Source organism: Akebia trifoliata, chromosome 14 (assembly GCF_017979445.1).
Source record: "Akebia trifoliata isolate Shusen 1 chromosome 14, ASM1797944v1, whole genome shotgun sequence".
Taxonomy (NCBI): domain Eukaryota; kingdom Viridiplantae; phylum Streptophyta; class Magnoliopsida; order Ranunculales; family Lardizabalaceae; genus Akebia; species Akebia trifoliata.
In genome coordinates this window covers 4584015-4607698 of record NC_141388.1, presented here as the reverse complement: position 1 = coordinate 4607698, position 23684 = coordinate 4584015, and the positions used below count along the sequence as shown (strand labels likewise).

General features: G+C 34.1%; 1 protein-coding gene across 3 annotated transcripts; it reads right to left on the bottom strand.

Moving 5' to 3' along the window:
- Positions 1-907: 907 nt before the first annotated feature.
- On the bottom strand, positions 908-15856 carry LOC147385683 (uncharacterized). 3 transcript variants are annotated; one of them, XM_086422578.1, is made up of 19 exons: positions 15721-15856; positions 15440-15605; positions 14648-14857; positions 14122-14217; positions 12762-12814; positions 9899-9995; positions 8635-8708; positions 6971-7067; positions 6009-6119; positions 4747-4823; positions 3781-3847; positions 3301-3366; positions 3052-3159; positions 2796-2926; positions 2570-2636; positions 2403-2470; positions 2230-2323; positions 1479-1549; positions 908-1359 (listed from the first exon to the last, which is right to left on the bottom strand). In XM_086422578.1, exons 2-19 carry the CDS (start codon positions 15587-15589, stop codon positions 1026-1028), a joined length of 1971 nt encoding a protein of 656 aa, XP_086278704.1. In that variant the 5' UTR covers positions 15590-15605; positions 15721-15856; the 3' UTR covers positions 908-1025. The 3 variants fall into 3 exon arrangements, with proteins under 3 accessions (XP_086278704.1, XP_086278703.1, XP_086278705.1); XM_086422577.1 differs by having other exon boundaries at positions 15440-15856; XM_086422579.1 differs by lacking the exons at positions 15440-15605; positions 15721-15856 and having other exon boundaries at positions 12762-12837; positions 14648-14689.
- Positions 15857-23684: the final 7828 nt, after the last annotated feature.

The window sequence follows — 23684 nt, the reverse complement described above, 5'->3', positions numbered from 1 at the left end:
GCTTCTGCAGACATGATGCGTGTGCCCCCACATCAAGGTATCCCCGTGTATCTCCTTTAAGGTCACCCTATCACAAGTCTATAAATACAAACTGATACTTTTGTGACCATACCATCTAAGGTGGCGTTCAGAAGCCTTAAAGTGAGTCAAACATTTTTTCAACGTATTATCCTCACCATAGGGATCATCCTCAAAAAAAATCAGCCTCTTCCAAAACTTCTAATCCTATCAAAAGTGATTTACAAGAATCACGCAGTCCACGATTCTTTAATTAGAGCTCATCCTCACAAAAATTCAGCCCATTCTGAAACTTCTAACCCATGTTTTTAAAAATGTTTGACTCTCTTTAGGGCTTCCGAACGCAACTTATAATATAACAATTTTTTGAATAAGAAAGATTTGACTCATCAGTATCTGTCGAGACAAATCATCAATTTCAATAGACACAGATTCCAGTAAATCGCTTATGAAAATCATGCTCAGATCTTACAAGTTACAGCAATTGAACATGCTCAGAATCAATCCCAAAGGGTGGCCATGTGGCTAGCCGATCCTTGATAAGGTCCTCAGGAAGAGTAGATCAAGTGTTTGAAACCCCACAAAGCTATGAATTTCTTGGGGCCACCCTCCAGGTCCGTTTGAACAACCACCCACCCAAAAAATAATAATAATAACAATAAAAATAAAAAAAAAAAAAAATGGTCATATTGATTCTGAATCCAATCCAATTCTTACCAGATTGGTCCCAGATTGAATTTGATTCAATCCGTTGATGGCCCTAATGACCACATTCTCAAAACTAAGTAAAAGTGGAAAAGAAAAAAGAAAAAAAAAAGCTCCCATCTGTTCCAAAGAACTCACATTATGAAACTTACACCTGTAACGAATAGATTTATCTATGCTCATGGAAAGAAAATATGCCGCTAAATGTAGAAGAAAAAATTACGTTCAAGAGAGTTGCATGCAGCTTACATCTTGTGTACACAACTTTGACTTGGTTATTATACACCTCAAATCAATTTTGTTTAATGGTCATCGAACTCCCAATCGGAGATCTCCTCTGCTGAGTTGTTTTTGCTAATCTTCCCATATTCCGATTCCAGTTTTGCAAATTCTTTGGGATCCAATGATTTTGTTTCCTTAGGCACAGAGGTCTGAGGAGGTTCATCTTTCTTGGATGTCACTGTGTCAAAAAACTGTGCAGGAGGAAGAGATCGATTCTTTTGCAAACTCTTGTCAGATGCTGTCTCTGCCCTCGGTTTTGACTCTATTTCCAGAGTTGGTCTCTCAATGCATTCAAACTCATCTCTTATTTTCTCAATTGCATCGAAAAGCTCTTTGACCCTAGGATCATCTTTACTGCAACATCAAGGATCATGTTTCAGGTTTTCAGGAGATTGGATGTATATGCACGACAGTACATATACAAGGTTCATTTATCAAAGAGTATAAGTAGAAAATTGAAATGATGATAATACCTGGATGTTTTTCCCTGTTGGGTGTAAAACAGCTCTTTCATGTTGGCTACTACACCGAATGTGGTTATTATCTGAGAACAAATGAGTAAAATGTTTCATGAATGATATTGCCTGAGCCAAGTAAATCAAAAACATGAAAAATTATTAAGAAATTTGTTTTTGTACTTGGTTGTCATTGAAAATGACATCCATAGGCTTTCAAAAGAAAATTTAAGAGGAATTAGTAAAAATTTTGATGAAAAAAGGAATTTTTTTTCTTATGGGCGAGGAGAATCTAGGTTTGAGAGAAATTATCAACTGAAAAATATAGAAAATCACTCATCAACAAAAAGACAAAACATTCATGCAAGTCTGCATGCTCAGGGGGACACAAAAGAGAGAATAGGGGGGTGGGGGGGGGGGGGGGGTGATAAAATGGGTCAGATTCAATTTGGATCTAAGAATATCCATATTCAGATCCAGATAAAAAAATTTGGATTTGGACCCAGACCTGGTTTTGACTCGAACCATACTAGGACCATATCCGAACCCATCAGGTCGGTCGGTCAGGTTGAGTTGCATTCACATACATCCCTAGATTCAGATCAGTCGTGTCGGTTAAACATATTTGACTCTTTTTTATTTGGATGCACTCCAAGGATCCAAACCTGCTAAATTCAGCTTTCGGATAACTCGAATTTTGGGACAAGTCTTAGCTATTTTAGATGAGAGAGAGAAGCTTCATAAAAGGACTAAGCAAACACATGCATACCTTTGCTTCAGATTCCAGATATTCCTCTTCAAGTTTTTTCCGTGGGTTAATTACTTTTGTATCCCCACTATCGACATTAGTTGCATTCTCTGACCTGGCACAGTACGAAGAAAGGGTTTTGAGGAAGAATTATAACTATTACTAACCATTCCTATACAACAAAACTATATTACCCTTCATTTAAATTCCTCAAATTCTCCACAAATGTCCTGATATGGCTGATTGAAGGTTCCAAATCTCCCTACACAACACAAAATGCTTAATACCAAAATATGAAAATTTCCACCCTTAGGTATTGGTTGGCGAACAGACCTATAACTTTAATTATTAAATTGTGTACCTTGTAATTAGAGAGGTGATGAATGACCAAGTTCATAAAATAGTCTTCATGTTTCTCCAACTCGTCACTTGAATATTAAAACAAGCAAAAGTTAACTAAAAACTCAGGACATTCTTAGCGGCAATACAAGGTTCAATAGAGTGTGAACACAAAGCAAAACTAAATCATAAAAAAATATATATAATATGATAGAACCCAGAAGAAAACACAAAACAGATGTACCTACTTGGCCTGCTTATCCTTATCTTCTGTGTACGAGGACTGGAGAACCCAGGTGTCTTCCAGGAAACTGATCCATGCATCAACAACATCAGCTTCTACTCTACAAGAAGCAATGGATCTTGACAGCTCATCTTCCTATATTCAAAGAAATTTTAAAAGCCAGCATGTTTCAAATATCTTACTGATGAGAAGGGCTAAACTGTTCTATGAAAAACATTTCCAAAAATTGGTACAAAGGCAAAAACATTATATTATAATACTTTTGATTTCAAGTGTGCGTCAATCTGATTGCTTGCTTCGTCAAACTGCTCTCTCTCTTCTCTGGTATTGTGAAGGCGTGCACGAGCGGCAGTCAAGGAGACATTAATCTACAATGGTTGCCCCAATCATAAAATATTATATATCCTCTTCATCAATATTAGTGCAGCCATTTTTGCTTTCGAACAACAAAAATTAGTAAGCAAGTACCGAGTCTAATATTTAAAAAGAATATGAACAGAAGACAATACCTTTTTCAACTCAGCTTCGAGTTCATCTCTTTGCTTCTCGAGAGTCGAAATCTCAGAAGCCAATTTCTGTAGAATGGACATGTAATAAAATAGTGATCTCATAGGCCGTATACTTTCTCAAGTCTTATATCCAAATTCCAAATAGGTAGGACTATACATATTAAACTTATCAAGCAACAAATTTCGTGTCTTTTCTTTTTACTCTGATACGTAAGAGAATAATTCCCATCATCCACAAACTTATACATATGATGAGCAGTTCTTTGGATACATAATTGTCATAAAAAAACCCAGCCTTACTACATAACCCATGATACATGAAATCAGGCATTCCAATCTAAATCCATAGTTATAAGTAATTATCTTAGGTATTTAGTTCCAAACAGTTTCTAAATCCGCAAATAATTATCTTACTTATGTACATTCAGGCATCTTATAATCGTTGTAACAAAACAGAGCATAATTTCGATAGTGGTGTACCTTCTCAATTTCTATAACTTCACCAGCTTTGGCCATGCGAAACTTTAGCGCCTCTTCTTTCTGAAGCCTACTCAAGAGTATAGAAGGAAGGAATTAGAAATAACGTATACAAAAGAATTCAGCCCCGAAGATGACAGTAAAGATCATTTGGATAGAGCAACTTATTCAGTAAGAGTGAATAATTTTATTATATCTGGCAGGGAAAGCCATGTCCTCTGAACGTTTCTCATTTCAATAAATCCAATATGCACACATACCTTCCCGTAGTTAGAAAAACCAGAATACAAGTACGTTCGTGTAACAGATGAATAGCTTCTAACAGAACTATTGCTGTTAGGATGCCGTTTAAGGGAGTTCATCTTTTCTTAATGCCAGATTATTTCATATTACATATAGCTATTTAGTATAAAGAAAGCTAGAGCATTGCATTTGTAATATGATGGTCATCGGTTCAATTCCGATAGCTGGCTTTTCTTTCTTTGGTCTATCTTTTACTGTAGGTTTCAGGATTGCTTTACAAATAGATTCTTTCATCTTAAGATATAAATAAAATAAAACAAAGAAGCATTGAGATATATCTTCTTATCATAAGAATTACAATAATTGTGTGTCTCTTCTTTCCTGAATATTTACGCTGCAGCCAGTCTTGTGGGCATAAAGAATGTTACAATAAACAAGTCATTTTAATTGTTTAACTACTGTATTATGCACATACTATTAAATTACATGATACCATCACATGGCATCAGCCACGTTGGGCAAGTTTCAGACTAAAGTGATTAGCAGAAAACTTAATTTATAACATGGTCATGACTGGAAATTATTAGGTGCATGAGTGCATCGTAGTAATCTGTTTCTGAGAAACACAGCACATTATTCTGAGACAAAAAAAAAATTACATGATTCAAGAAAAATAAACCTTACAAAATAAGAAACAAACAATAAACCTCATATACAACTTTAGACCTGTGATCTGATATACGCTTTTCCGCTTTCGAGTTGGAATTCACAAGAGATTCTGATAAGACCTTCAACTTATCAATCTGCATATTAATTGAGCATATGAAATTGGTAATAGAAATTTAAAGAACTACAACTAAAAATCAATTATTCTAGATTAGTGAAAAAATGTCAATTGGATTCTGTTGATTTAAATTTTAAGGTGAAGCATATAAGAGGAGATTTGTCTCCGTGAATTCCTGCTTTATGTGTAAATCCAGCGGGGAATCTCTGGACCATTTGCTTCTTCATTGCAAGTTTTCCCATTATATTGTCTTTTGTTCTTTTCTGTTTCCAGTGTCTTGGTGTTTCCCTAGGTCGGTTCTAAGTGTTTCCAAAGTTGGAGGCCCTTGGACATGGCTGGTAGAGAAAGGTTTTCGTGGAATCTTGCCCCCCTCTTGGTTTGTTTGGGTCTTTGGAAAGAAAGGAACAGGAGGGTCTTCAACGGAAAGGAGCACTCTTCAGGAAGCCATCTTTGGTATTCTGGGTCTATGTACCATTGGTGTAAGCCAAATAAGGAGTTTAGAGGTTTCTCTTTTGAGGATTTTCCTTTTAGGTGGGACCTTGTAAGTGATGAGAGGATTTAGTGGTGGTTGGTTTGTTTTTTGAGGTAATCGTGTCCTCCATTAATAAAAGTTTTTATTTACCCAAAAAAGAAAGAGAGGTTACTTTGTAACCCTGGTACAAAATAAGAACAAATAGCAGGACCAAAAATATTGTTCTCCGTCAAAATCTTTTTTATCAATAACAAGAGTGAAGAATTATATTAAAGATCTGTATAAAGGAAAGGAAAATCATTCCCATAGCAATCAAGTACAAATTAAAGATATTTGATCCTTGTCAAAATTATAGATAGATCAACATCGTTTACATTCTTGGTATCCAGGTAAGTCTCAGTCTTGCCATTTTCTTTATATAATGTATATGAAGAAAATGGCAAGACAAATTGAAACAAAGCTGAGACAAGCACTTAATGCATCATCCCAGCCACCCCCATGATCAATAGGTAAAAATATACATGGAAAGAAGGTGGAGATAAAGCTTTCTGACCACATTTAGAGAAAGTTCAGGGAGAAATAGAAAACAAGGACCTAATGTTCTCTCGTAATAGAATAGGAATAGTCTAGGATCGGATGTTTTTTGTGGCCTTACTTTTCCATTTGGAATATAGGAAACATGAAAACAAAAACAAACAAAAAAAAACACAAAAGAAGAAAAAGGAAGCATGCCTTTTGAGAATGAATCTCAGGTGAGTCCCCATTGTTTAGGGATTTCTTCTTCAATAAGAGAGCTTCCAATCTGGAACAACATTGAACTTCTTCTAGTGCTTCTTTTAGAGCCTACATGAACACATGGTCATAGCATAACCCATGCGTTGTAGTAAGTAGGTATGCAGACAAAACAAATGCAGAAAAACAGTAAGATGGTCTCATATGGATTAGATACAGAAGGAACATGGAAAGGACTCTAAACTTTACAGGTACTTGTGCACTAGCATGAAGAATCTTAAAAACTTGAACTAGATTGATTCCTAACATGGGAAAGTTAATCAATGAGAAAGTTTACAACTTGAACAATGTTTACTCAACCATTTTAACTACATCTTAAAAACTGAGCATTAGCTAGACTCTTCCAAAGAATTGTCATTTTCAAAGAGTTTTGATATATTGGTACATCAATGTCAAACTCATGTACATTGACATGGCATTTTAGGTATCAAATACAGTGGCAGCACCAGCCACTTTGAATATGATATCGATGTGTATCTCAACACCTAAAGAACAAAAACTTAAAAGAGTGAGAGAGAGAGAAGAAGAAGGAGGCAAAACAAAATCATGAATCACCATTGAACAACCAGAGTTTTAAAAGTTACTTAAAAACAGGAAATCAAGCAAGCATGGTATAAAATACCTCATGGTTAATTAACGATATTAGGTCTCAAATAGTTATTGAATTTATGATCTAGATGATTTAAAGACCAATAACCTAGAGACCCCATTACCATGCTAAAACTTTTCTTCGCAGATGTAAATGACATTGTCTCTAGACTCCCATCAACTGACATATGATCTAGAAAAGAAATTTTAAAATTACCATGATATTTCTGTGAACCTTCTACCTGAAATCCTCCTTGCAGTCTTACTAATTACCACATATATATAACTTGAAAAAAAAAACCTGTCAAGTTCACCTCTAGAGTTGTTTTTTCTTGATTCTCACTTGAAGGCGCCAATGATGCCTTCACTCCACCAAGTTTTTTCTGCAGAGTTGAGGCTTCAGAATCTACTCTGTGACCAGAAAGCATATCCAGGAACAAATAGAAAGAAAATCAATCAATAGTAATAACTTGTTTTCCTACTTAATAGGTAATAACTTAAACATTTACCAAGCAATGTAACCCACGTATCTGAAATCACAAAAAGCTGAAGTCAAAGTGAAAAAAGAACACTTATGCCTCATATCATCAAAGCCTTATCCTTGGAATTCAGGGCAGGCTCCATGAATCTTGTTCCTCTATTCAATGTTGTTTAATGTCATGTCTTATGTTAATTCAAACGTGTTCATATCTGCTTTTACTACATCAATCTATGTCCTTTTTGGTCTTCCTCTTACAATCTTAGAACCTTCAACTTGCATGTTCCTTCTAACTAGAATTGTCATCGGTCTTTGTTGCATATGACCAAACCATGTCAATTAACTTCCCCTTAGTTTATCACTTATTGAGGCTACTTCTAATTTTCCTGATCTTGATCATTTCTAATTTTATCTTCCTTGAGCATTCCACTCATCCATCTCAACATCCTCATCTCTACAATTCTATATTTATGAACAAGTTGTTTCTTGATTGCCCAACATTCAGCTCCATGTTGTTTCTTGATTGCCCAAGTTGTTGGTCACATAGCACTGATGATTCTATAGATGACTTTTAGTGTGTCATTTTGAAAGTTGCACTCCATAGATTCTATCTTGGTCAAACTTTGCTAATCGTGCAAAGTTTGCCCTTCAAGATTTTGAGTTTGTCTGTAGTGAGTTAATGGACTACATAAGTCTGCTCAATTAGAGGGTTTTTTCTTAATAGAATGCACAATCGATTTGTACTCTCCTGAGGCAACCAGGCACCTACAAAAAATTTGCAAAGGGGCAACCAAGCACCCGACGGCTACAAATTTTTATTGAAAATTCCTAACCGTTTTTTTTTTTAACGTTGGTGTTGTGTATCTTCTTCTAAATTTCGTGTATGTTCTGAATCAGTACAAAGCGAGGAGGTTTGTGACTATCCAAACAGTCCTTTTATTTAAACTCTTTTGCTTAGTCAAATTAAATCACAATTCTCTCATCTCCTTTTCTCTTTATTTTTCACTGTTTAATCGCCATTAATATACATATATCCTGCATTGTGAGAGCACACAATTTAGTTGAGTTCGAAGTTACGTTCTGATTGGAGTACACCCTTGGAATGTGGGTTGTTGTATCCTGCAGAGCGGGTGCCTACAGAACTATGGTACCATAGCAAGGGCAAAATTCATTTTAGGACAATGCTTTGTGCATGCCTCAACCTATAATTAAAGGTTAAGTATTTTTTTTATTGCATTCAATTCCGAAATCAAAAATTTTCTCAGACTTCTTCTTTCTCTTTTCATAGAAATTAGTACCCAGTTTCCAACAGAAATGAGCCAGTAAATATGAGTAAAACATCAATACTCATAGAGTACTCAAGAGAAAAGAGAAAATGTTCAAACATGTATGCAAAGTTAGACACTCGAGGTGAGATATTTGTATTGGAAATAGAAAAGTATGGAATTGGAATTGTATAACTAAATGCAAAAGAACTCTACAAATAACATTTTTAACCACCTTGCAAGATCAGCGTTTAATTTCAACCCAGAAATTGCACCTTGTGCAAATTGGAGCAGTTCTTCCCGCTTTACCTGAAAAAGAACCCTAGGTTAACAAACTTGCATATCTTCATATGCCACAGATTGTTAACCATATTGTACATTTTACTACATAGATGAATAATATATTAAGAACTATTCTTTAGAACTTAGGAACAATAAATAAAAAATGATTGTGGAACCTATCAAATATAAATAAATGATAATTGAGCATCAGATAAATCAATCTCCTATAAAGAACAGGATTAAATGTCAAGCAACAAACTGAAGTTACAAGCAAATAGAAGTAAAAACATGTTAAACTAACATTTTGTAATCTTCACCAAATTCATGGACTAAGCATAAAAGGTTGTGATCTAATAGAAGGGAATGTTTGTATTACCTTGTGCAGTTCAATTTTTATTACTAAAAACCCATCTAAGAAATGCATGGATTAGTTCCTTGACCAGAGCCCACCGCAATTGACTCATGAGTCATAATAGAACGCGACCTAGATCATGAGCACATCACTCCTTTTTCACAAGATCATAATACCCATTAAGAATTGTCTCAATATCCCCTTTCCTTATTGCATGCCAACTATTTATTTTGCGACCAATCCAAATCCAATTGGACTTGGGCTATTGATGATTGATCCCAACCATCCATACAACCAAATGTCATTGAGTTATATATGGAGAAACAAAATTAATTTATACCATCTGTAAACTGGAAATAATCAGTGAAACCCCCATGTTCAAAAGGCAACTGAATTTTGAATTCCTGAACTGTAGGTTTTCTTCTCTTGAACATAAATAGAATCTCTTAGGAAATGTCAAACAAATCCATCAAACAAGATTTCAAAAGGGAAGAAGAATATCTACGCTAACAGAGCTAAAAACAAGAAAAAAAAAGTGTTTTTTCAGTCTGAGGAATGGGCTTATGGACTTTTTTTAAAAACCATGGATTAGATCAGTAAACTGTATATTTGAATGGAGGAAAAAGAGCTTCAAATTGTAGCAATCGGCAAAGAAAGATTTTAAGTTGCAGCAACTGAGTAACCATGAGATAACACTTGAAGTTGCAGAGTACCGTGTTATTATTCTAGTTCCATTAAAATGAGTAAGGTGAAAAAAAATTTCCATTAGAAAGATTCTCACAATTTCCACAATTTTTTATGAAATGCTAATAATTAAAAAATAAATAAATAGAAGACTATGTTTTCAGGGTCGTGTGCTCCTTACCAATACTTCATCTTGGTAGCTTGCGAATGCCTTTGCCAACTCTTGTATGCTGCTCAAAATCACATTGTGAACTTCCTTCCCTCCTGTAAGACAAATTCTACAACAAGAGAGAGAGAGAGAGAAGAATGAGGTTTAAAGATCTTGTTCTCGTTCAGCACTTAATAAGTGAAATGAGACATTGGAAAAATGAACAAAAATGGGAAAAAAAACATTACGTCAAAATATGTTTTAATCTTCAATTAATCCAAATTATGTTGTTTAGTAAAAACATGCATTTTCTTGAAATGGAAAACCATCCACCTCTATCCATATCAACCCATCAGAGCCCACCGGAGCCATTCCATCACCTGAGCCCAACAGGCCTTAAATGTTGTTCTTGATTCCTTTACTATTGATTCCTTAAGGTGAAAAAAAAAATCCATGTCCTCCCTGTTTTTAGCAAAGAACAGTCTTTTGTTGTTACTCATGGGGATAAGTTGTAAGGTTGATTATGCATTGCTCTTACAGAACTCTGAAAATCCTCCCAACCTACGATCTTATCCACTAAATCACAAATGACTGTTTCTCAATCTTCCAAACTCCACCCAAGAAATCATAATCGGCATTTGGCTTCTACGATTCTCCCTTACCAATGGCTTCCCAAGTATCCGACTCCTATGTGCCTTTTCTTGGGAAATCTGCCTTGATCCTATTTTGCTGACCATATCATTCATAAGTTTAGTGAACTCTTTGATTGTGGTATGTCTATCTCTCTCCTATTCCTTCTCTCTGATAATGAAAGTTGAAGTACCTTGTCCACCATGGGCCATCCACTTTTGTTGCCTCCCTGCGAGAAACATACTGATTGGCTCCCTCCGATATCCATGTATTCACTCAGACACTATCTTCCATACTTGTATACATGCCATTCAGCCAACTTCACCATCTGATACCATTTTTTCCTTCATACCTTCCTATCGGCTTTTTTTTATGACGTAGGGTATCCCACACCCCTGGGATGGGAGTCATGGGACAATTGCATGCCCTGACCCTGCAGAAGGAGAACTCGACCACAACAAGTGATCCAGTCCCCAACTCTGGTTGTCAGAAGACACCAAAGGACTTGAGGATAGGACTCTTGAGTGAAAAAGCTGATCCCAAGCAGAAACAATATGTCAAACATATAATGGAGCATTTTCTTACTTATCTTTAGTCCAACTCCATTAAAACTTCTTGATGATCTTCAGTCCACATATCAAATACTAATTTCATGAAGCTCTTATTCCGCTGAAACTCATCAGAGTTTGCTTACAACATGAGAACTTAAAAAACTGTTTTGCTTCCACAAGCCTGATAATAGATGCTCAAAACCTTGATTCAAAATTTTTTGACCTGACCTAAATACCAAATGTTCTCCACATGGAGAGAATTGTGAAGCCACCTTAACATATTCGCAGCCTCCTTTTTTTTTTCTTTCGGAAATTCGCAAGCCTTTATACCAAGGCCTGGTTTCCTTATTTTTCTAATGTTTTTAATCCTTTTGATATTTTCTAATTAAAACATTTTTTTAATCAATGAAAATTACCCAATAATAAAAGATCATCAATTGGTCATTAACTCATTGGATTTCATTTTTGCTAATTACTCACAATAATATAATACATAACAAGGACACTCCACATACTCAAGTGTGAGAACTTGCAGACACAATTTACTAAAGAAATTTTCAGAATGTTTTGTATTCAGCTATTATTCACATAGTGGGCAAATGTAATGTACATTACTTCAAAATTGTATATTTCTAGTAAGTGCAGGGTTAGGTAGAACCAACCAGACCTGAAATAATGAAACAATTACACCTGTTGGTAAAGATTACTCCTCGCATCCTCCATTGATGTGAATAAGTTCAGGATGAAAAGAGGATGGATACAAGGTTAAATCTTCACTAGGTGAAGTACAAATTGAAGCTAGAGAATCTGCTCCTCTATTGACATCTCTCTCTAGGCATGAGATGTGGAAAAGGACTCCAAGAAAAATATGCATGATTAATTGATTTAATAAGATGTTTTGGACCCACACAGAATTGACAGCAAACGATAATTTTCTTGAAGCCCCTCTGGACATCAAGGACCCACTGCAATTCAGGTAACCCATCCCCAACTTGCCTAACAATGCAAGTGATAAAAAGGTTTCGAGTCTACACAACTTCGTGCATAAGCACACTCAAAGAAGAGTTGGCTTGTATTTTCACCCAGTGCCCAACAAAAGATGCAGTCAGAGGATGTCAGGATTTTTCTTTTATAGGAGTTTTTCTTGGGTCATGAGGGTACAATGGATGGCCAAACTGTATGGACATGACGACAAAACAGAGGAACCACATCACTAACGAATTTGCACAACCATTCACCAAATGAGCTTTTACAGCTATTATAGTGAATTCAGATTCTATTAAATCCACACACTATCTCAACCAAACTCCACACCATTCCACCAAGCAGATTTCCTTTAGTTATGTGGATAAAGTTTCACATGTCTACTCTCATTCTGTTGTTCGCTCATTTTTTGCAATAATTCCACAGACTTCCATGGTTCCAAATTTTGCAATAACACGTAGCCTTCTATAAAGCACAAACTTCCATGAATGAATTCTAACATTTCCTAATCAAATTTTACACTGAAACTAAAGTTTACAAAGTCAATCACGAGAAAAAAGAGGGAACATTAATCAAACAATATTTTCATTGATTCTAAAGTGAAGAATTTCTCATCCAATCAACAAAAACTAAACAGTAAAAGTCTAAATCCCACCCTATCATATCCTATATATGAACAGACATTTTAAGACTAGAATAAAGTATTCAGACAAGAATAAAAACAAGCTCACCCAAAAATCTCTAAAAGTAGAGAAACTTCTTCCTCATCTGGTGCTTCAAGAATCTGAGTCATAGAAAAGAGTTAACCTGCGGTTAACCTCCATGATCAGCAAGTAAAAAAGGCCAAATTTAAAATTCAAACAACATCACACAAAGAATTAAAGGTAATAAAAGTAACAGTAGAAATGCCATCTTCACCATTCAAGATATTGTAAATAGGAGGCTATATATATTCACTTACTTAGGAACACTGGTGACTTAGACGATCTTCTTGCTAGAGTAGGTGCTCACAGAAAATCTGGGTAATGGAAATGCTTTTCCTTATGCTTTTTTTATTTTAATGTGATAAATTTCTTAATTGCAGACTAAAACATATAAGAGAGGTTGACTCAAAATTATCAAGGCATAGTTTGGGAAATTCAATTACAGTGTTGATATTCTGTTATTATCATGTTTCTGTAGAACTAAGAAAACAATCCGCCTCTAACCCAGAGCTGGTGAGTGCATAAAGACCATGTAGCGTCTACTCCAAGAAGTATGAGGCTTGGCTAGGCAAAAAGAGACACTTTTTCCCAAGCCAAGAAAATATTAGGCTCCATAAGGTTACGCCCAGAAACTGTTTTCCACGAAAAATAGTATTCTCTGTCATTCACTGTGGATATTATAGAATTTTGGATGGAAAATTTTTCTTGGGCCCACCCCAATAACAGAAAATTTGTGGACCATTCTTTAGGGTTTTTTCTAGGCTGCCACCAAACATCGAAAGTACATTTTAAGAAACAATCAGGATATTTTATTCCTTCCTAGAAAAATCTGGGCATTGCCGTTAGGTTTACAAATCCAATCAAAGTCAGTAAACATGTATTTTCACAAACAGATGATGGGCAACACTACTAATGATACATTCAGTGATATTTTGACCGTTTTGATTTCAGTACTGACTCAGTCGCTGATTTTCTAGTAAGTGTGGAGTCTGCTCCCTGATAGATTTATACTAGATTCCAATGTGACAAATTTTGTTTTGTTTCAGTGGAGTTTCACACATTGATCAAGAACCTAACTCTCATGCTGATGCAATTTGTAAAATTATAATAGGGATCGTGTATCACCATCTGTTATTTCATAGAAAATCCTCCCCCAAAGCTACCCCCCCCCCCCCCCCCCCCCCAACAAAAAAAAAAAAAAAAGGAAAAAATACACACACAGATGCACACGTGCGCGCACACACTCATAATTGCATAAGTATCTTTTAATGATAGCAAGTAATCATCTTATAGGCCAAAGCAGAATATTTATTAAAAAAAGTACTATCCGGAAAAGAAAAAAAAAAAAAAAGAATGCCCATAGATCATTTGCATTTATCTAACTCACCATAGACATTGTCATGCCTTCAAGAGCTTGACTATGAAGGAACACATCACGAAAGTTCATTGGTTCACCCCCCAAATCAGAGTCATAATATAGGACCTGTGCATAACAAAACAAAATGGATAAGCAATTTAAACAATAAGGAAAGAAACATTTTCAATTATCTTATACTTTCGGAGTTCATGTAATAATTGAGCAATAAGCATTCAACTATTTGAGCACCTATACATGTTATAACATCTTCTACGGGAATGCTCACTATGAGAAAGTATTAACAATAACCCAAAAAGTACTTAATTTAGAGAAGCTCAAGAACGATGGATCACAAAGTTTGTTTGATATTTGACGCATTAAAGCAATCAACATAAGCTTCAATTCCACAACATTAAGCCTTCAACTAAGTACTGACCGTTGGACAAACTCATAGTTGGAAAAGCATATTAAAAACACAAGTAAAATCCAATTACTACTATAATCAACTAAAAAGATGGACATACAAGGAAAATAAAGAATACTAGGCTTTACTTACGAGAGAAGGTTTTGTTGGAGAATCCTTGAATTCAATAGAAGCATAAGGTTGTTCCTTATCATCAAAAGAAATGCCAGACAATCTTTCAATTTCTTTAAGCGCAACCAACCATCTTCTCAATAATTGAATTCTTTCTACCCCCCTTAAAGAAACAGCTACTTCTTCCAATCCCTTAACAGTAAGCTTAAAGCTTTTAAAATTTCGAGTTCCCTGTAACATTGTGCGAGTTCATAAATAAAATATCAAATAAAAATACTTAAAAAGAGGGAGGGGGGAGTGCCTAAGAGAAAAACAAGAGTTTATGTGACAAGACTGATTCAGATGTGGAAACAATCCATCATGATGAGGTACATAAAATATAAACTACTTGAGATATAAAAAAAATAATAAGTATTATTCAATGAAAAAATATAAGAGTGGAACTAAAAACAAGTAAATGATCCATTAATGCGAATTCGACGATGTAAAGCTGCTTTGTTAAGAATTTGGTGGTTCTCACTCTCCGCATTAAGAATCTTGACAATGCAAGATTCATGTCTGACAATCATCTCAATCTAATAATTCCACAAATGCGTTCATTTCTAATCTTTCTTAATTTCTCCACATATATATTTATGCTAAGCTCGATCTAACTATCGTCTTATTACGCAATATCGATAATTTTTTATCAGATATTTTGATCGAATTTTAAAGCAATAAAATGATTAAATGAAATGCAATTCCGATCGGATCAAAACAGGAAAATAGATAAAAGGCAAGAATGGATGAATGAGAGAGAAGTTGAGAAATTACAATGCGATCTTGAAAAATCTTGGTACCCTCTGCGACAGCTTGACCCGCATGTTGGACAACAGAGTCAGCGTAATTTCGAACAGTGCGAGTGAGGTTGTTCTTGCCTCCAACCTCAACAGCTTTGCTCACAGCAGATCTCAACCACGACATTAGTTAATTAGATCCTCTGTTTTTAGGCAAAATTCAATTAGTGAGATTGAATGGTGAGTGAAAATTGGATTTTCTCTTGTTTCGCTAAGGAATGAACGAATTGATGAAGAGCGAGAGAGAAAGAGAGTTACAGGAAGAGGAGAGGTCTTTGCTAATTTTGGAATCGTGGAAGAAGAGTCGCGTTTCGACATCATTAAATGAAGGAGAAGGATTCAACGTCTCCGCAGTCCGCGCGTAATTTGGACGTTTAGGACCCAGATCTGCTTATGTCGCGGAAGAAGGGTCGTGTAGCTCTCTATTTTATTTTAGAGTTGCTATTGGCAACCCAACTTTTACTTATGACAGTTCTTAATTTCTTAAATTATTTTAGCACACCTCCCATTAAAGATTAAAACACACCATTCAAACATTGCAACGGTTTGACTTAAAATATTATCTTAACATTATGACACTCGTTCAAATAATTTTCAGAATTTCTTCGCCATTATGATCATGTTCATATAAAATTTTAGCTTCTAAAAATAGAAATCTAGTAAAATAAATTAAAAAAATAAGAAAAATTTTACAGGCACCCCAACTTTAACTTATTCTCAACCTTTTACTTATTTTCTTTATTTTTAATTGGCGTGTAATAAGTAAAAGTTGGAATGCCAATAGCAATTCTCACTATTTATCCAATTAAAGATTAAAGGGAAAATCACTAAAAGAAGATTAAATATTTAAAAAAAAAAAAAAAAAAAAACTATGTTTTTAAAAATTACCAAAAACAAATTAAGTTGTTGCACCAACGTTTTAATGTGTTAAAATACATTACTTTACAAAAAAATACTCTCTGAATGACTAAAACGCTAGACTATTCAACGTTTTAATTACTTGTTTTAATACTCAAAAATTTACTTTCATTTAAAACGTTGAACAATCCAATGTGTTACTAAAATGTTGGACTGTCAAGCGAATTAATTTGTTTTTGATAATTTTTAAAAAAATTAAGTTTTTAACCTCTTTTAATGCTTATCTCAAGATCAAAAGCACTCTCTTCAAACATTATAAAGGTTTGGCTTAAATTATTAATCAAAGTTACAAAACATTATAATACTAATTCAAATAATTTAAGTAGTTATTTACGATTAGAAATAGGCTCATGTAAAATCCTAATTCGAAAAATAAAAATCTAACAAAAAGAAGAAAGAGAGAGAGAGAGAGAGGGTTACCATTGGCACCCCAACTTTTACCTATTCTCAATCCTTTATATATATATATATATATATATATATATATATATATATATATATTAAATTGAGGTGTAATAAGTAAAACTTGGAGAGCCAATAGCCGTTCTCTTGTTGTTGGTGAGTTTTTATTTAGACATACCCCCTCCAAATTTTGGAGAATATTTGAGATACCCCTATATTGTCAAACTGATGGCAAAACCCTTGGATCTCAAACTTTTATAAGAAAATAAGAAGAAAATGACCCAAACATCCTTGTCTTCAACATGTAGCCAATAACCCCCCTTTGTCTTCTTCTTTAAAGTAAGTCATCTTATTCTCAATCCTATATATTCTATCTGCATTTTAAGCTTCAAATCTCAATGAAAAATAAGATTTTTGAAAAAAATAGAAAGTAATGAAATTTGGGATACAAACGTTAAGGATAAGTTTGGATTGAGATAAGTGGTGAGAAGAGAAACGCATTAAGAAAAGATAAGAGAAGGGAAGAGAAGAGAAATTCAATTTCTCTCCACCATGTTTGGATTTGGGAGAGAACTAAGGTTAATTTTGAAATTTTAAAATATCTTAAAAAAGATTTAGAGGCAGAGAGTTGAAATTATAAAATATTTTGAAAGACTTTTTCTCCATTTCTCTCCTCTTCTTTTCTCTCCACACTTACCAATCCAAACAAGATAAATGGAGAGAAACTCATTTATTTTCTCTTCTCTTCTCTCCATTTCACTCAATCCAAATACATCGTAAGAGTTCTCTCAGCAACATTAAGGATAAATTGAAAATAAGATTACAGCAATTAAAAAACATTACTATAAGGGTTAAAGCGCATGAAGATGATAAATTTTGTTAGAAAAATAAAGAATATTTCATTAGTGGTTTAAGAGTACATTGAGATCAAGGAGCATATCCTTTAGAAAGAAAGAAATTATAAAATAAATTGGGCCTCCAAATTTCTTATTGATGTTAATAGGGATGTTAATTGAGGCAGGAGATTCTCTGTAGTACTTATTTCATGGAGTACACCTGTGCTACATTTTGACCGTAGAGACGATGCCTCAGAAAAAAAAAAAAAAATTTTAAAATATGAAATTTCAGTGACTGTGCACTTTAAAGTCTTTGCTCAACCCAAAATACATAAATTGGGGGGAAAAGATTGCATAGACCAAGGGACCAGGTAGAGCTTGCACGGAGGTCCACATTTGAGCCACGTGGATTACTCTCAAATGACAGCCCAGCCTCTTGTTTATTCCTTTGGATTGGGCTTGAAAAAAATCCTAAAAAAAAACCATTTTTTGTGTTAGATCTTGAGTTAATTAAAAATGAATGCTGATAAATTGACATAGTTTTGATTCAGGCACGACGTGGAAGCATATAACTTATTAAAAAAAGAGAGAAAGTTTCTCTCTCTTGCTTGTTCTCTACCCACATATTTACTTTTTTAGATTTCAAATCTTAAAAAGGATCGTTGGGCCCACATTGATTATCACAATAACAATCCAACAACACGGCCATCTAGATTTCATAAAAATATTCATATTAAAATTAAAAAAATATATATTATTTTTCGAACTTGATCTAAGGTGTTTAAAACAAACGGCTACCAAACACCTAAATTTAAAAATAAAATTCAACAATAAAAAATAACTATTTTTTATTTTTATTTTAAAGTTCATATAATATTATCTTCTACATCCCCATTTCATCGGATCATGATTTTGAATATCACAAGGTGATTAGATCTGAAAGTTTCTTTTTTTCACTATGGGCAAGAGAAAGAAACTCTATTTTTCTCTTTTTTATTTAACTAATGATTTTTGAACTCAACCTAACAACCTAACTCAAAAACTCACCCACGTGTTATGCGCAAAGAACAGTAGATTCTTTTGCTCGGGATACACAACTCCAAACGGCAGGTCAATTGTGTATCAAGGGGGACAGAATCTACGGTTCTATGCGCATGCCACGTCAACGAGTTTTTTGAGTCACCCTGTAAGGTTGAGTTCAAAAATCAACACTCCTTTTATTTTTTTAATAAATTATGTGCTTCCACATCACCTTGGGATACATGACTCCCTCGAGATACATTTTTTTATGGGAAAGTGCAATCGTGTATCCTGAGATGTACAGATCTACAGTTCTCAAACTTGTCACATCATGGAGTCGATTGAACATGCCATCTAACAAGTCATATTATCATGACTCTTATAATAATCACCTTAGTTAATATTTTGATTAAGTTACAAATTTAAAAAGGTCCTTACAATGTATTAAATGATAAAACATGATATAAAATTAGATTATCCCTTTAAAATAATTTATTAAACATTTAATTATGCATAAATCATAATTATACATGTGTGTTTGCTCATGCCACTTACTATTTGTACATAATAATATTTGGATACCGACCGGCATGGTGTGAAATATTTTATATATGTGAGGTAAATTGACCAATTGAATCATTATATATATATAAGGTGTCACGTATTACAATCAAATATTACATGCATGTTTAGTCATTCCTCCACAAGTCATTATCAAGAGAGAGGGCACCACCAAGCAAACCAACCTATCATATCGTGGACCATATCCTCTTGGCCTTGTTAAAGATGGACACAATCGATGCAAAATGCACGAAAAAGGATAAAGTTTGGTTGTTTGGGGAAGAGTTTCACATTATATAGGCATCCTAAACCAATGCTGAGGGACATATCTCCACTCATGCTTGTGGGAAAGGAACTGCAGATGTGTAAAGCTTTCGTGAGAAGAGTACTCGTGTACTTGTATATGCATCACAAAGTCCCGACACATGTTAATATAATTGATACTGAGTTCATCAATTATGGATACAAAATCTTTTTATTTTTATTTTTCACACTTCCATAAATAACGCATCAAAAGTCATTAAAAAAGATCATCTCCTTGTGGCGGTCGACATTTTTTCATCTCCTTCGAGTTAGTCTGCACCCATTTTCTTATTGTATACATCTTGTCCCTTACACCTCTTTCATATTTTAATTTTTTTCCATTGATTTAAGAGTCACGATAATATGACTTGCCATGTGACATGTTCAATCGATTGCCTGATGTGAACAAGTTCGAGAATTGTAGATCTATACACCTCGAGATACATGGCTCCCTTCGGATAGACTTTTTTTATGGGGAAATGCAATTGTGTATCCCGAGCCATATAGATCTACGGTTCTCAAACTTGTGACGTCAGGGTGTCGATTGAGTATGTCATTTGGTTAGTCATATTATCACCATTCTTGAGTTAATGATGTGATTAAACGATTATTGACTTGATTTAAGCAGAAGTGATAACCATGTCAGTCAACTCCTAGCTTGATATATATGTTAAATTGCAAATGTTTTGAAAATTACTATTATTATTCAAGTAATAGAATTTAAATATTATTGTGAGTCAATTTTTGATCTCAAGTAATTTTTACATTATGTTCATTGGGCCGGCTAATACGTACTCCAATTTCAAAAATTCACAGATGGCCCTTGCCCCTTAATAAATTAAGTTAATTTCACCTTGATTAAAATACAACAAAGAGTTCATAATTCTAATCCATCAAGCAAAACATTAATGGTGAGAATTGTTCTCCAGTGTCAAATCTTGTATACTGTTTTAGAAATCAATGCAAAATACTGGCATCAAATTAGGTTTGAGAACTACATCAAATGAATCATTGAGATGAGAGTGTAGTATCTAGAGATCAAATCTCTAATGGAAAGAATTCCCAGTAAACATTTACCTTCCTATAGGGTGTTTATTTTCTAAAGAATGGTATAATTTTTGGGGATACATTTTCTTGGGTATTAATTAGGAGTATTCTCCTATCTTACCTATCTTTGTTTGAGGAAAAAATTGGCCTCGAACCACGTCAAGGCTCGATCTCCATCAAACAAACGGTTGATATGGGATTACTCTATCAATTATTAAGTAAATGTATCCTTATAAAATTCGTATTGATCTTAATCATCTATTTAACAGTTAGAGTGCACCAAAAATGATGTTTGATATAAAAAAAAAATCGTTTGCTAAATGGGGAGCTGAAAAAAAACAAAATATTGATTTCCCATGGATCAATTTCGCTAGGGAGTCCGCAGGGAATATCTTCCCATCCCAGCAATGCAGCTTCAACTGTTTGAAGAATTATATCTATTTTAACCCCGTGAAAGGTTGGCAAGTGGTCTTCAAGAAGTAGAGGTCTTGAGCTTAAATCACCCTTTAATTAGGAGTCACTCTCAAGGATTTATGCCAGAAATTACCTGATACATGCGGGGTAGGAGAATGCATGTGCCCCAGCTTTAGTCCGGTACTCTAAAAGGACAAGACAACTCCATTACAAAAAATGAAATACATTCATTTGAAGAAAAAACAAATTATATGAAATCGACACACGAGTTTTGAAAAATATAGGTAATCTTTTAGACCATATTTTCCCATCTAAAGAGTCCAAATTACAGAGTCAGCGTAGTTTCGAACAGTGCGAGTGAGGTTGTTCTTGCCTCTAACCTCAACAGCTTTGTTCACAGCAGATCTCAACCACGACATTAGTTAATTAGATCCTCTTTTTTTAGGCAAAATTCAATTAGTGAGATTGAATGGTGAGTGAAAATTGGATTTTCTCTTGTTTCGCTAAGGAATGAACGAATTGATGAAGAGCGAGAGCGAGAGAGAGAGAGAGAGTTACATGAGGAGGAGAGGTCTTTGTTAATTTTGGAATCGTGGAAGAAGAGTCGCGTTTCGACATCATTAAATGAAGGAGAAGGATTCAACGTCTCCGCAGTCCGCGCGTATTTTGGACGCTTAGGACCCAGATCCGCTTATGTCGCGGAAGAAGGGTCGTGTAGCTCTCTATTTTATTTTAGAGTTGCTAGGCACTCCAACTTTTACTTATGACACTCCTTAATTTCTTAAATTACTTCATCACACCTCCCATTAAAGATTAAAACACACCATTCAAATCTTTCAATGGTTTGGCTTAAAATATTATCTCAACATTTTGACACTCGTTCAAACAAATTTCAGAATTTCTTCACCATTATGATCAAGTTCATATAAAATTTTAATTTTAAAAATAGAAATCTAGCAAAAAAAAAATTAAAAATTAAAAATTAAAAAAATAAGAAAATTTCTATTGGCACCCCAACTTTTATTTATTCTTAACCTTTCATTTATTTTCTTTATTTTTAATTGGGATGTACTAAGTAAAAAAATTGGAATGCCAATAGCAGTTCTCATTATTTATCTAATTAAAGATTAAAGGGAAAATCACTAAAAAATGATTAAATATTTTAATTTTAGAAATTTAACTTTCATTTAAAACGTTGGACAGTCCAACGTGTTACTAAAACACTAGACTGTTCAACAAATTAATTTGTTTTTTTGATAATTTAAAAAAAATAAAATAAGTTGTTCTTTTTTTTTTTTTTAAATATTAAAATGTTTAACCCTCTTTTAGTATTTATCCCAAGATCAAAAGCACTCTCTTCAAACATTACAAAGGTATGGTTCAAATTATTAATCAAGGTTACAAAACATTATAACACTCATTCAAACAATTTAAATAGTTATTTGCAATTAGGAATAGGCTCATGTAAAATCTTTATAAAAAAAATATAAGTCTGACAAAAAGAAAAAGAAAGAGAGAGAGAGAGAGGGTTACCATTGGCGCCCCAAGTTTTATTTATTCTCAATCCTTCATATATATATTTAAAGTGAGGTGTAATAAGTAAAACTTGGAGAGCCAATAGCCATGCTCTTTTGGTGAGTTTTTATTTAGACACACCCCCTTCATGTTTTGGAGAATATTTGAGATACCCCTATATTGTCAAACTGATGGCATAGCCCTTTGATCTCAAACTTTCATAATAGAGTAAGAAGAAAATGACCCGAACATCCTTGTCTTCAAAATGTAGCCAATAACCCCCCCCCCCCCCCCCTTTTCTTCTTCTTTAAAGTGAATCATCTTATTTTCAATCCTATATGTTATATCTACATTTTAACTTCAAATCTCAACGAAAGATAAGATTTTTGAAAAAAAATAGAACGTAATAAAATTTTGGATACTTTAAGGATATGTTTGGATTGAGAGAAGTGGTAAGAAGAGAAACATGTTAAGAGAAGATAAGAGAAGGGAAGAGAAGAGAATAGAAACTCAATTTCTCTCCACCATGTTTAGACTGAGGATAATTTTGAAATTTTAAAATATCTTAAAAGAGATCTAAGGGCAAAATTAGAATTATAAAATATTTTAAAAGGCTTTCTCTCATCTTCTCTCCACTTTTGGAGAGCAAGAAAACTCACCTATTTTTCTCTCATCTTCTTTTCTCTCCTCACTTAACAATTCAAACAAGAGTAATGGAGAGAAACTCATTTATTTTCTCTTCTCTTTTCTCCATTTCTCTCAATTCAAACACATCGTAAGAGTTCTCTCTGCAACATTAAGGATAAATTGCAAATAAGATTACAGCAATTAAAAAACATTACTATAAGGGTTAAAGCGCGTGAAGAGGACACATTTTGTTAGAAAAATAAAGAATATTTCATTAATGGTCTAAGAGTAGACTGTTGTCAAGGAGCATTTCCTTTAGAAAGATAGAAAAACTTAAGAATTATAAAATAAATTGGGCTCTCCAAATTTCTTATTAATATTAATAGGAATGTTAATTGAGGTAGGAGATCCTCTGTAGTACTTATTTCATGGATTACACTTGGGGGGAAAGAGTGCATGGACCAAGGGACCAGGTAGAACAAGCACTGAGGTCCACATTTGAGCCACGTGGACAATTGCATTGGTCCAATTGACGGCCCAGCCTCTTGTTTGTCGTTTGGATTGGGCTTGAAAAATATC

What these genes read in the sequence shown, in the direction of transcription:
- LOC147385683 (XM_086422577.1), bottom strand. Translation starts at nt 15,589, where the DNA reads ATGTCGTGGTTGAGATCTGCTGTGAGCAAAGCTGTTGAGGTTGGAGGC. An exon ending in AGATTTTTCAAGATCGCATT is followed by an intron (nt 14,858 to 15,439) that starts GTAATTTCTCAA and finishes ACAATGTTACAG; the next exon opens with GGAACTCGAAATTTTAAAAG. An exon ending in TTGAGGAATTTAAATGAAGG is followed by an intron (nt 2,324 to 2,402) that starts GTAATATAGTTT and finishes GTACTGTGCCAG; the next exon opens with GTCAGAGAATGCAACTAATG.